Source organism: Acanthopagrus latus, chromosome 9 (assembly GCF_904848185.1).
Source record: "Acanthopagrus latus isolate v.2019 chromosome 9, fAcaLat1.1, whole genome shotgun sequence".
NCBI lineage: Eukaryota > Metazoa > Chordata > Actinopteri > Spariformes > Sparidae > Acanthopagrus > Acanthopagrus latus.
In genome coordinates this window covers 29560135-29572823 of record NC_051047.1, presented here as the reverse complement: position 1 = coordinate 29572823, position 12689 = coordinate 29560135, and the positions used below count along the sequence as shown (strand labels likewise).

The 12689-nt window shown below is 42.2% G+C and overlaps 1 protein-coding gene across 2 annotated transcripts in view; it reads left to right on the top strand.

The window, feature by feature from the left end:
* The first annotated feature begins 5735 nt into the window (after positions 1 to 5735).
* Positions 5736 to 12689, top strand: part of acvr2aa (activin A receptor type 2Aa) — a 26831-nt gene continuing 19877 nt past the window's right edge. Inside the window, exons 1-2 of one of the 2 annotated variants that reach the window (XM_037109476.1) lie at positions 5736 to 6834; positions 11166 to 11391. In XM_037109476.1, the coding sequence (XP_036965371.1) occupies positions 6780 to 6834; positions 11166 to 11391 (281 nt within the window). In that variant the 5' untranslated portion in view covers positions 5736 to 6779. The remainder of the gene's footprint in view (positions 6835 to 11165; positions 11392 to 12689) is intronic. The other variant, XM_037109477.1, reaches the window with a different exon arrangement.

Below are 12689 nucleotides of genomic sequence, written 5' to 3'. Positions count from 1 at the left end.
ATACTACAACACAGAATAAATCAGTGTGGCACAGGGTAGAGCCGGTGTTACAACCCCAAACTGCTCCTGATTCTAAACTTCAGCCCCTCTGCAGCTCGTCCAGATCCAGCAGGAACAAGTTCTCCCACATCACGCCGGTAGCTTCTGTGTTGAGAATGGCTCCAGTTCATCATCCAGGTCACGGTCAAACCAACACCTGAGCCTGTCCACCACGCTCTGCTGCGGCCAGTCAGCTTGATGCTTCCTCACTATGAAGGAGGAACAACATCCACACTGCTGCAGGACAGTAGGAACTCTACACACCTCCAGACTGATGAGGACAGGTCAGAGAAAAGTTGGACTCCTTTGTGATCCTTGATTCCTCTCCGCTCCAAACCAGACAGGAAACACGCTGCCAAACCAAAACTAAGAGCTAAAAGAGGCTGAAAAGCATCTCTTTGTTCACTGTTGGTATATAACTACTGATGATGTAAGCTTGAAGTAATAATAAGCAGGACAGAGAGACTCAGCATACAGTAGTTACATAAAGAAGGCATTTCTGGCAGCAGCAGTACATTGTGTTCCCTGAGCGCTGATTTGAAAGTTGTTCCTGTAATCAGGCCTGAAGCGGCTGCTGGAGGAGAAGTCGTCCCTCAGGTCCTCTCGATACGTTTCTGGAGTTACATAACGTCCAACATCACACAGGCTAATCATAGACGCAGGCTGTCTTTAACATGGAGTTCGTCCTGCAGAGACGAGGCTTCATGTTCCTGATGTTCACACTCACACTGACTCAGGATCTGCACAAACAGCAGCCTGAGCTTCATCTATTCACATCAGCTGATACACAAAGACTCACAGTCATTATTCTTTATTAATGATCTCATAATATCATGACATCACAGCCGCTCATGGTGCACATGTTTTCTCACATCTCGATATAAAGATGAACATGTTTATAATAACTGAAGTCACAACACTGTCCAGCTGTAACGATCTCAGCTCATTTACTCTTTTCTGGACTGTGAGAACCAAATACAGGTTTTTATAATTAAAGTCTTCTTTTGTTGCCAAAACTGTTCAAAGATCAATCATGTGTCTCTGATTATATTGTTTTAATGCGTGTTGAAGTAGTTGTTACTGCAGGAAAGAGGAGAAGCCTGTATATAATGATCCAAATGTTCGTTACAGACGTCCTGGATATGTGAGGAGGCGAGGCGGAGTTAGTTGGACTTCCTGTGGGACGGCGGCGCTTCATGTATGTGGGCTGAAGGTCGGCGGTGTGACGGTGCTGACAGGTTGTGACAGATGCAGCTCGTGTTTGACAGCGGCAGGATAATCTCCACCTCTCTGTCACATTTAGATCTTTGATTAAAAGTTAATGAGCTGAGCTGCGGAGGAATGACGAGCAGCTGAAGTGTTTCCAGCCTGCAGGAACACAAAGGCTTCGTGCTCCACTGGCAGCACAATAATGAGCGTTCAGGAGGTCGGTCAGATAAGAGCTGCTTTAATCCTCCATTACTGAACAAACGCCCACTGAACACGGCACACAGATACCACCGGCTGCACCGCTAATGTTTCACTTCCAATAGCGTTCGTCCAAATCTTCACTGAGAATCTCTGCAGCTTCTGAGCAGCAGGCAGAAAGTCCAGTAACACGTTTCAAACAGCACAGAGACTCAGTCACAGCTGATCCACTTCCTGCTCTGAGGTCTGCAGGTAGAGTCAGAACCTGACGGCACTGCCGGTCCAAACACAGCAGCTCGTCCCGCTTTCAGTTCAGAATCATTTTAATTATTGTCAGAACTTCACACCAATTATACAACATTTTACAGACAGCTGACTTAAAGGAACAGTTCACCCAAACATTACCCTCAGTCCTCCTCTCCTCCTGATGATATAAAGTCCTCCTCTCCTCCTCCTGAGGATATAAAGTCCTCCTCTCCTCCTCCTGATGATATAAAGTCCTCCTCTCCTCCTCCTGATGATATAAAGTCCTCCTCTCCTCCTCCTGAGGATATAAAGTCCTCCTCTCCTCCTCCTGATGATATAAAGTCCTCCTCTCCTCCTCCTGAGGATATAAAGTCCTCCTCTCCTCCTCCTGATGATATAAAGTCCTCTTCTCCTCCTCCTGATGATATGAAGTCAGGTGAAGTGTCATAGTCCACAGAACAACCACAGAACCATCAGATGTCTGCATACAGCTCTTCTGCTGTGATCACAGTCTGCAGCAGAGAACACATCACTAACTGATCTCAGACTGTTAGTTTATGAAACACCAACATGAAATCTCATCCCAGTCGCCAGAATAAATGTTGGCTTTGTACGTTTCTGCAAACCATGGAAACAACCATGAGTTTTCAGCTTGATGTCGTGACTCTGTGTTTCTGGTCTGTTGAGGCTTGGGAACTAAAACCACTTGGTCAGGGTGACGTTAGGAACACATGACGGTTTCTGTCGCCACAAACATGGCTTGAAAACGTCCTGATATCTTAACAGCAGCCAGCGGTTTCAGGCATTGAAATGTTGAAATGTCACGTTGGACAGTCGTCTCTGTGACTCCACCAGCATCTCCCACACAGCAGACATGACAGTCAGCTCCTGTCACGTCAGTGTGACGCAACACATATAGTGATGTTTCTACGACACTGGTGCTAGCTGGTGCTAGCTGGTGCTATCTGATGCTAGCTGGTGCTATCTGATGCTAGCTGGTGCTAGCTGGTGCTAGCTGGAACATATCTGTGGTTTGCAATGCCAACACGTTATTCTGCCAACTGAGCTGGGAGATAGTGTTGGTGTGACAACTGGGAACGACACCACTGTTATAGAAGGTGTTTCAACATTTGTAAGTGTGAAACCACTGGATATTTTTATATGAAATTATTTTTCAGTGTAGACATTGTATAAACATTTTGCAGCTGTGTTCGTGGTGACAGATCCAGGCTTATTATCCTAACACCCCCAGCCAGCTGTTTTTTACGCCTTCACCCAGTCAGACCATAAACCTTGTGACATACAGAAACAGATCTGTGGTTTGAAGAAACATTGTCGACACTTCAGTCTCCCACACAGACAGCAGACACGACCTGTGACAGATGATTCTGTGTCTCAGTTTCTCTGTTTTCAGGATTTGGTCAGATAAGATTTTAAATTTAGACAAATAATCTGCAAAACCTCAAAATATCTAGTTATGAGGTATTTTATTGCGTCGTCCTGAGCTACAGTTACAGCAGGTAACTCATAGACTCCAGCTGTAGCTCGTACCTGATCACTGAACTGATCACTCACTAAACAAACTGATCATATCGATCAATCAGCAGTTCAAACTTTATAAACACGAGATGGAAAATAAGTTTATTCAATTAGAGTTTATCATCACTCACCTACAGCTGGATTCTGACTGAACGCTTCAGATGATTCATTTTTATTGTTGTTTTTTGTTTTTTTTTCTCAGCTGATGACATCATCACTTTACAATAATCACACAGGGAAACCAACACTGACAAAGTGTCCAAATGTTTATTTGTTCTTTGTATAATGAATAAAGTTTTATATAAAGTACAAACGGTCCACGTCCTCTCCGTATTATTTACATGTAAAACATATTTAGAGTTCATTTCTGATACAGACATCTTGTGCTCTTGTACACAGCACGCTGTCTGATCTACCACAGCTTTTCTTGATGCTTCGACTAAATTCCTGGAACAACTCACCATTTTCTCAAAGCTTCACACACAATTTTAAGAACTCACACCCAACAGTACAAACTTCTGACTCCTGGGTCCAATTCAAACTTTTCTCTCAGACGACACACAAGCTGTTGAAAACAGACAACATGACTGTTCACACACTGAGAGATTAACTCAGGAACACGTTTCATTCCCCAGAAAAAGTTGACCAGTAATTCACATAATAGGTTTGTTAAACACTCTCAGTTCACTTGTAGTTTCCTTGTTTTGTTTACTCATGTGACAGCTGTATAAAGTCACCTGCTCACAGAGTCTCACCTGCATTACACAATTATCATGTGTTACTGTGACGTCTGTGTTTCCTTCAGAGGAAACTCCTCCTGAAACAGAGTTAATAAAGCAGGTGGACTCACACAGAAATATATAGAAACTGCTTTAATGTTCATGTGCTGTTGGACAGATGAGTTACTGAGCAGCAGTGAACACAACATTACCACAGATTAGTGTGGATTATACAAGAGGGATTATATATGATGGGGGTCAGAATTGATCTGTAACTGGGACAGCATCAGTGATCGAATCGAGGTCACTGTCATGTCGTGTGACGCTCCACAGGGTCTTTGTCTTCACACCCAACGAGTTTAAGGCTCTCTGGGTTATAAATACACTTTATAGCTGTAATTTAGTTTAACCATATTGATCTGGTGTTGGTTTATTCTCTGACATCAGACGTAAATTAATTTGCAGATGGTAAACTACCATATTTACCTGACAGAACAGGGCCCAGTGGTCTGAATGAATTAGCTGGCCTTATCCACTCAAGACAGTATTTTGCTACGGAAGCTAGCTAGCAATCCACCTGTGTTAGCAAGCAAGCTAATGTCAGCTAATATCAGCCAGGTAAAACCAGAATGTCACAATAACTTGTAACATGCTTAGCAGTGATGTCAGCTTTTACTTTGAACTGTGTTTTTGTTTGTTAGCGTTAGCAGACTCCATATCTATGCTAACGTTAGCTAATGTGGCCTCATGTTACAGAGAGGCTAGCTACTCAGGAACATGTAAATGTCACATCCTTTGAAACCCTTTAGAAATCCATCCACAAGCTTGCAGGCTGTCCACCATATTCCCAGTCCCCATGACACCTTGTGGGAATTATGGGCCTGACTTACATCTCGTCCTGGTACTGAACTGGAAACTGTGTTTTCTTTAGTAACAGCATGTTTTTTTCTCTCTCTTTCTTGGCATGTTTTATCATTTATTCATGTAGATCTAGATTTATTAACCCCCTTATTACTGAGCACCTGAAGAATCAACACATTCCTTTTACCTCAGAAGTTGGAGGTCAGAGCTGAGAAAGACATCATATCCAAGTTGACCTCAACTGACCTCAAGTCAGAACCCCAGCTGCACCGCTAACTGAGCGAACTGGCTAATGGAAGCTACAGTGAGGAGCAGTTAGCAGTTCCTCTGGTAATATGTTGTCCTCTATCAGTTCTGAGTAGGAATTTGACGGCTGACCAGTTCTTACATACTGCACCTTTAATGAGACACAAATAAGACAAAAGTGCTGATAAATCTTTCACGGCTGTTGATTTGTGAAGCAGCCATCTTGGATTTTTAACTCAGACTCTCTAACTTCACCACATGACAACAGTCGTTGCAGATTAAATGTCCCTATGACCTCCACAGGGGACTCATGGACAGGCAGCTGAGAAGTCACTTTACATATTGTCAACTCAAAGTGATGAACACATTTAAATGTCCTCACATTCTTACACAGTGCACCTTTAATGTATAGAACTGATCTGATCCGTGCCTTGTCCGCTGTATGAAGCACAGGACGGTTGAGTTCTGACATCCCGCCACTCTCTCTCGTTTGACAGGAGGCGGTCCTTCCCCGTCATTCCAAAGGCCCTGCGTCAGGACGTCGCACGGGATTGGTGGAGGAATTCGGGTCGAGCTCCTTCTACACATCCTATTGGCCATTACAGGTGTCAGTCAAATGATCCGTGGCAGATGCCTATGGAAGAAGGGAAAAAAACAAAACTCCAAAATAATCTGAGCAGGGCGGCCATCTTGCCTCTTCTCGCTCAGGCAGGGAGAGAGTGGAAGTGAGGACGGAAAGGAAGCCCAGCGGGGAGGAACAAACCTCGGATGTTTGTTTTCATTCGGTCCGAGATAACTCACCCGAAGCATCCACCTCCGCACTGAGAGAAATCTGCTGGCTCGTGTTTGCGGTTTGTGGTTTTCCTCCTGGTTTGGAAACCCGCTCCCATCAAACCAGTCGGGCTGTTAGCTGCGGAGCTAAGCTAACGGATAGCCGGGCTAGCTAGCTGTTCGCTGACCGAGCTGCGGTCGTCAGCGGCGGATTGGGGACTGCAGCGTCGCTCGGTAACGTCTCGGCCGGTGGTGGAGGGCTGTTTTCCAGGCATGGACTCTGATCCCGGGTCACAACACCAACACCTCGTTCGCAGCAGCATGTTCTTTGATTATTTACCTGCTGATATGTTGTGAACACACGGATTCAACTTTTGTTTCTATGTGACGCTCAGCTCGGAGAAAAAGTGGAAGGTTTTTATAAATAAAGGCAGGAATCTGGAGCAGCTAGCTAAAGTCGGAGCTCAAGCTAATCCCGCTTTGGAAATCAGCGCTAATCGATGGAATTGTCGTGTTTGACGCCTGGGAAGAAGACTGTTTATCTACTCGACACTGTCAGATGCCAACTGCATTCCTGCCAATGACATTTGGTTTTATTACACCGTGAATCAGCCCGTTCAGCTGCTTTGATCCCGGTGAACAGAGCTGAAAGTCAGCTGATGTTAAATGGCTGTAGCCTCCTGCTAACACATCCACCTCTCTGACCGGGCCGGGCCTCACACAAACGGGTTGTATCTGCAGATTCACCTCATTTCACGGCGGATTCACGTGTCACATTTTGTCACGGTGAACCGTCAAAGTCGGGTCTGAATCAGGTGCAGTGGCCGGGACATGCTGCAGGTGCTCCGTGTCCACCATAAGAAGCAGCGCTAGTTTAAAGGGACGCTAATCCTGCTTGTCTTCGCTTTGGGATTAAAACTGAAATTAAGGATTTTAGTCTTTGGATCCACAATGGGATCAGCGACCAAACTGGCCTTCAGTGTTTTCCTCATCTCGTGCTCCTCAGGTGAGTGTACCTGGCAGTACTTACTGTACGTACAGTGGGAGGACAGTCCTCCTCCACACGTCTCTAGTTGTACTACAAATCACAGTATTAGTACCGATCAGATATCAGAACTAACTGTTCAGTATTGATGCTTCTGATGATTCTTCTCTCTTAACAGCAGATTATTAGATCAGTTGATCAAATTGTACAAATATGGTCAAATGTCAACAAGTAATGATTATTTTATTATTAGATAATAAAATGCTGATTTTTCTCCAGGTGAATCATCTGGTCTGTATGAAAACCAGTCAGGCTGAACTAATGATGATCTTCACTGTTATTTAATCGGTTGATGATGTTTTATGATTGATTGATTAGATGTTCTGTCTTATTTCAAGCCTGACTGATACTCGATCTTTGGGGATATGAGGAAGTGAAGAATTCCAATAATGATATTTTGGCACATTTTTACTGTGATCCCTCATGTAGTTGACAAAGATCTGTAAAGGAGGCTGCAGTATATTTAACAATCAGTGCAGTGAAAGGGTAAACTTCACTTTAAGAATAATGAAATAACTCCAGCATCTTCTGCGTTATAATGTCTAAAAATCTAGATTCTAATTTGATTTTGATCTGTCTATTGGACAAGATACACACCGATACCGATCTGTGGTAATATCTAGAAATCTACATAACTAGAAAATATTCAAATATCACAAGCTTTGGTTATAAGAAATGACTCAAATCCATTAATTGATTATAATAATAAGAGGCTGACTGATACTTGATTTATGAGGTTGATACTGATATTACAAAAGATTCCAATAACGATATACCAGCTGATACAAACAGATTTCTTGCAGTGATCCATCAAATGTTGTTATTAAACACATGACTAAGATGCTGAGAGCTGCAGGATATCTGACAGTTACCAGAAAACTTTGTTGTCTAAAATTAAACCAGTACACTGAAACATTAAACTTTATAGGCCGTTTAATAATTAATTACCCCAAGTGTTATTCATTGTAGTCTCAGAAAACAAGAGCTTTCATATTGGCACACATACCAATCTGTGTTAGACTGATGGTGTCAGGCGACCAACATATTGGACGAGCTCTTTGAAAAGTTTCAGCAAATGTTGAAAAGTGTCGATCAGTGTTTTGTCCACAACCCAAAGACCTTCAGTTTACTGTCACAGAGGAGGAAAGAAACCAGAACATAATCAGATTTAACAAACTGGTATCAGAGAATTTTGAATTTTTTTCTCTTAAAAAATGATTTAAAACAGTTAATCGATTATCAAAATAGTCAGCAAATGCAGTAGTTGAACTAATCGATCTGCTGCATCTCTAAAACACACCAGAAAAATATAGTCAGTTAGAGAAGTTAAAACCAGTTAATTTTTGCATATAAAGATTATCAATAATGTTTTTTTAATTTATTTTTTGTAGATAGACTTGTGATTCTTGCCACAACAAACAAGTGAAGACGAATCTTTCTCAGAGCTCAACAACAGTTTCAGCTTTTAAAAGTAAAACATAGTGAGACTAAAAACTGAAAACATCTTTAATCTTTAGGAAAATCTGTTCATCATTTCAGCCATTTTTCTGCTGTCTGAGCAAGTAGGGCTGCAACTTCCTATCATTAAATTATTGATTAATCTGGTGACCATTTACAAGATACATTTTTTAGTTTAAAAAAAGTCAAATTACAAAAAAAAAAGCAGCAAATTCTCAGATTTAACACGCTGGAACAATGTCTCAGATTTCTGCTGGAGAAACACTGAATCACCTTAATGACTGTTCTTTATAACTCACAGGTTTTCAGGTGTGAAGTTACTGTTAATCTTTGCACTTCCTGCAGATTTTTCACAATTAAAGTGCAGCATAGGCTTTTAATGTGACAAAGTGTGTGTGTGTGTGTGCTCTGTGTGTGTGTGGTAACAAATCGGTGAGCTGCACAATTACAGTGAACGTGTGGACACATGTTGTTGTTGCTGCAGTGAAAACATCTGGATGAGAACCAGCAGGTGTGTGTGTGTGTATGTGTGTGTGTATGTGTGTGTTACAGTAGCACTTGCATTAAAACAACCAAAGTGAAATAGGGTTAGGCAGAACAGGGTTTCCTTATCAGTAAAACTATATTAATCTCCTATATCTGTGTTCCTGCTCGCTGTTCAAAGGTGAGTTAAAGGTTCTGATCCAAACGAGATTCTTTCAATAACACTGTATGTTTTATGATTGATGTTGAACGGCACAGCCTCAGGGGACCACTGAACTCTGAAGCAGGATGATGTAGGATGTCATGCACAACTTTGGTTACGCTACGGTGTAGACGGATTATAGTGATGTCACACTAACAACAGCGGTCACACAGCTGCCAATTGATTTTCATTGCGGCGATATTTGAATTCAGCAAAATGGTTTATTTCTGTTGTCATTTTCAGGTTCAGCTGTAAACACAGTGGTCTGACACCTGACACCTTTGCTGTTCCTATTCTATGTTCCGTGTTGCTGTTCTAGCGTCTGCATTCATTTACCGTTGATGTCCGTATGGTGACTGTTCATGACTAGTACGTAAACTGTTAGGCACCAAGTAGGCACACTGCAGCTCCAACTTCTTTCAGAAGCCTCTGTATGTGAACACAGTGAGAAGTCGGAATATTAACATTCAACTGATTAATCATTGTAGTTTGTAATTTAAAAAGCACAAGACATTCTATGAAAACTGATATTAATACAGTTATCTAGTAGCCTCAGTATGGGCTGGATTTGGTTGGACGAGCTGTTCAATAGCAACAGACGGCGCTCCACAATTAACAGGAAGTTATTATTCTGTGTGATTTAAATTATCATTCAAGTAACTTTCTGTTCATTTCTTCTGTTCTTTAACACCTGATGGAGCTGACTGATTTTGCATCAAACATACCATAAAGACAGTGATTGACACAGTTTAACAATGTCCAACGCGCTTCATATGTTATTAATGATTAATCGATTATTGATTGTTAAGGCAGCTGACTAGCAATTTAAGAATTTTCTTAGAATTTGCATCCCAGCTGCCGCTCTGTGGTGGTGTTAGCTTCACCTGCTGACCTTCCTGTTCTGAGCACGCTCACATGTTTCCACAACAAACAGATCAGTTCTTCCTCGTGAGTTTATCTGCTCTGATCGCTATCAGCCTGCAGCTCTTCAAATGGTACAATATCACATCATTATAATGATAATAATAATAATAATACAGGTGAACCAGCTGATGAGACCTGCAGTCAATTTTTAATTATCATTCAGGGAAGACATCATACTAAACATGCTAATGCTGATCCAGCATTGCTAACTGGCAGGTAATGTTAGCTGACCACCCACGGTACACATCAGTCAGGTCAGAGAGCAGGATCTGTTTACACACTACAGGATTCTGGTTTCTGACAGCATCTCTGCTCTGCAGCAGAAACATTCACTTCAACTTTTCACTGTTGCCAGCAGCTTTACAGGTCAGTCACTGTGTCCATCCACACAAATTTCCTCACTTGTTCGTGGCCAAACTTTAAATCCAACAAGACTGAAATTTGTCTTGGCTTTAGTATTGGGCAATAGAAGATACCACTAAATATCCAAATATGAATTCTTTTGACAAGTTATAGAGCCTTCACCAGAAGAGGGGGTGCTAAAGCCAGTGCTGTCTAACAGAAGAGGATTAGCCAGTTGTTTTTCAGGAGTGCAGATTTGCTTACAGAGAGGCAATGATCCGTTTTCTCTCCCAGAAGGTTCAGAGAACCAAACAAAGAGTCTGCATGTACACAGATATCACACTGTTCACATTTTACGAGTGCCACTCTGTGACCTTTCATACTTCAAACATTAACTGATTAGTTGTCAACTATTCAATTAATCCTCAACTATTTTTAGAATCGATTGGAGTAATAAGACAAAACAGACGTCCAAATTCTCTGGTGTCCGTCTTTTCTCCTCTGCGTTATTAAACTGAATATCTTTGGGTTGAGGATGAAACACAGATCAGCATTTTTCAAAAATTTCTGACAAACAACTAATCAATAAATCAAGGAAATAATAAAAATGATTGTTAGCTGTTCTAGGTTAAAGGCACATCAGTACACCTAAGTCTCTGAAGCTAGGATGTGTTAACACTTTACAGAGTAAATAAACCTGTGACCTGCCTGTAAGACGACATTCAGGTAAAAGAAGGAGCCTTCCCACCGAGCAGTGGGGATTTTCCAACCTTCAGACCTCAACGAGGATGATCCAGAGCAATGTTTCCACGTTTTATCAATAACGTTGAATCATTGATCCAGATCGATGTGTTGTCAACGTGTCTAAACGTCTCCTCCTCAGGTGCGATCCTGGGTCGCTCAGACACTCAGACGTGTGTCCACTACAACTACAACCCTTCATCCTCCTCATCCTCGTTGGAGAGTCGGGGGAACCTCAGCGGTGTGGTCACCTGCTCCGGAGAGAAAGATAAGAGGCTTCACTGCTTCGCCACCTGGAAGAATGTGTCCGGAGTGGTCCAGGTGGTCAAACAGGGCTGCTGGTTGGACGACGTCAACTGTTACGACAGGTAACTGATTACTGTCAGACAGCAGGAGAGTCACAGGCCAAACACCTTGTATGACTGATCTCAGACCTTCAAACCAGAACAGGTTGTGACACACATTCTGAACCTGATGGTGAACTCTGTCTCCTCAGAGTCAGATCTGAACTTGTTTTATTAGTTTCCCATCTAGTATGTTTTCACACAGTGTGCCCCTTCCTGTTTCAGCTTTCCACTATATTCATAAAATCCAACATGTGCTCTGCGATGTTCGCTTTCAAAATACAGGTGTTTTTTTTCTGCATGTTTCCTGAAAACTGACAGATACAGATGTATTTATTTCCATACATAAAAGGAGCAGAAACAAACATTAATGACTGACGTTTTAATGTAACTTTGCAACTTTATTTGACGCAAGCTGCAGCTTCCAGTTATAATCTATCGATGTAGATTCTTACACATCCACTTCGCAATGCATCTTAAGCCCCACTCACATTGCCCCTTGCTAACAGCTAACTGCCCCTTTAAGGCAGGAATCATGTGTGATACTCAGCCTCCCCGTTAAAGTTACAGAGACGAAGAGGGGGGACAGTTTTGTTTCAGCTCTGATCCACCTCCAGAGGTGGTATCAGTGCCGCAGCACAAACGAGTTTCAGTGGTGTGTCGGTCTGAAGGTGTTCAGTCTGACATCCAAACAGATCCTCCACTCATTACATAGAAGAGAAATGTCCCACGCTTCAGCCCACAAAGCAATGTTACTGGACCAAACAACAGGGATGTAGTCCTGTCATCCTGTCTGTCATCCTGTCTGGCCTTCCAACTCTTCATCTCATTTCTGCCTGAAAGCATCTGTCCCCAGCAGCAGAGCCAGGTTGAATGACGGTGATTATGTGACATGATTCAGAGCAAAAAACTTGAACTCTCCATGCGTTTGTCTCCTTCCACTGTTGTGTTGTTGTAGTTACTGTTTTTAAAAACATCACAGTTACAGTCAGCTCTCCTGACCAAGAACTTTCCCCCAGAAAACAGCCTCCCTCCCTGTGAGTGAGAGTCAGACAGCGTCCTGTCTACTGATGGCGATTATGTAATTATGTAATTTAGAATGAAAAACATAACTTTGTCATGTTTAGATTAGATTTATGCTTCAGATTTGAGAAACATACGCACCTCTCATCTGTAATTGTTCAACCTCAGTGGACAATTGGCCAACACTTAGATATTTGAACCACAAAATCTTTCAAACACATTCATGAGCACTCAGGCAAATACACAGAAAAGAGTCAATGAGCTGACATGGTTGAGAAATTAAAACAAGGATCTATCAT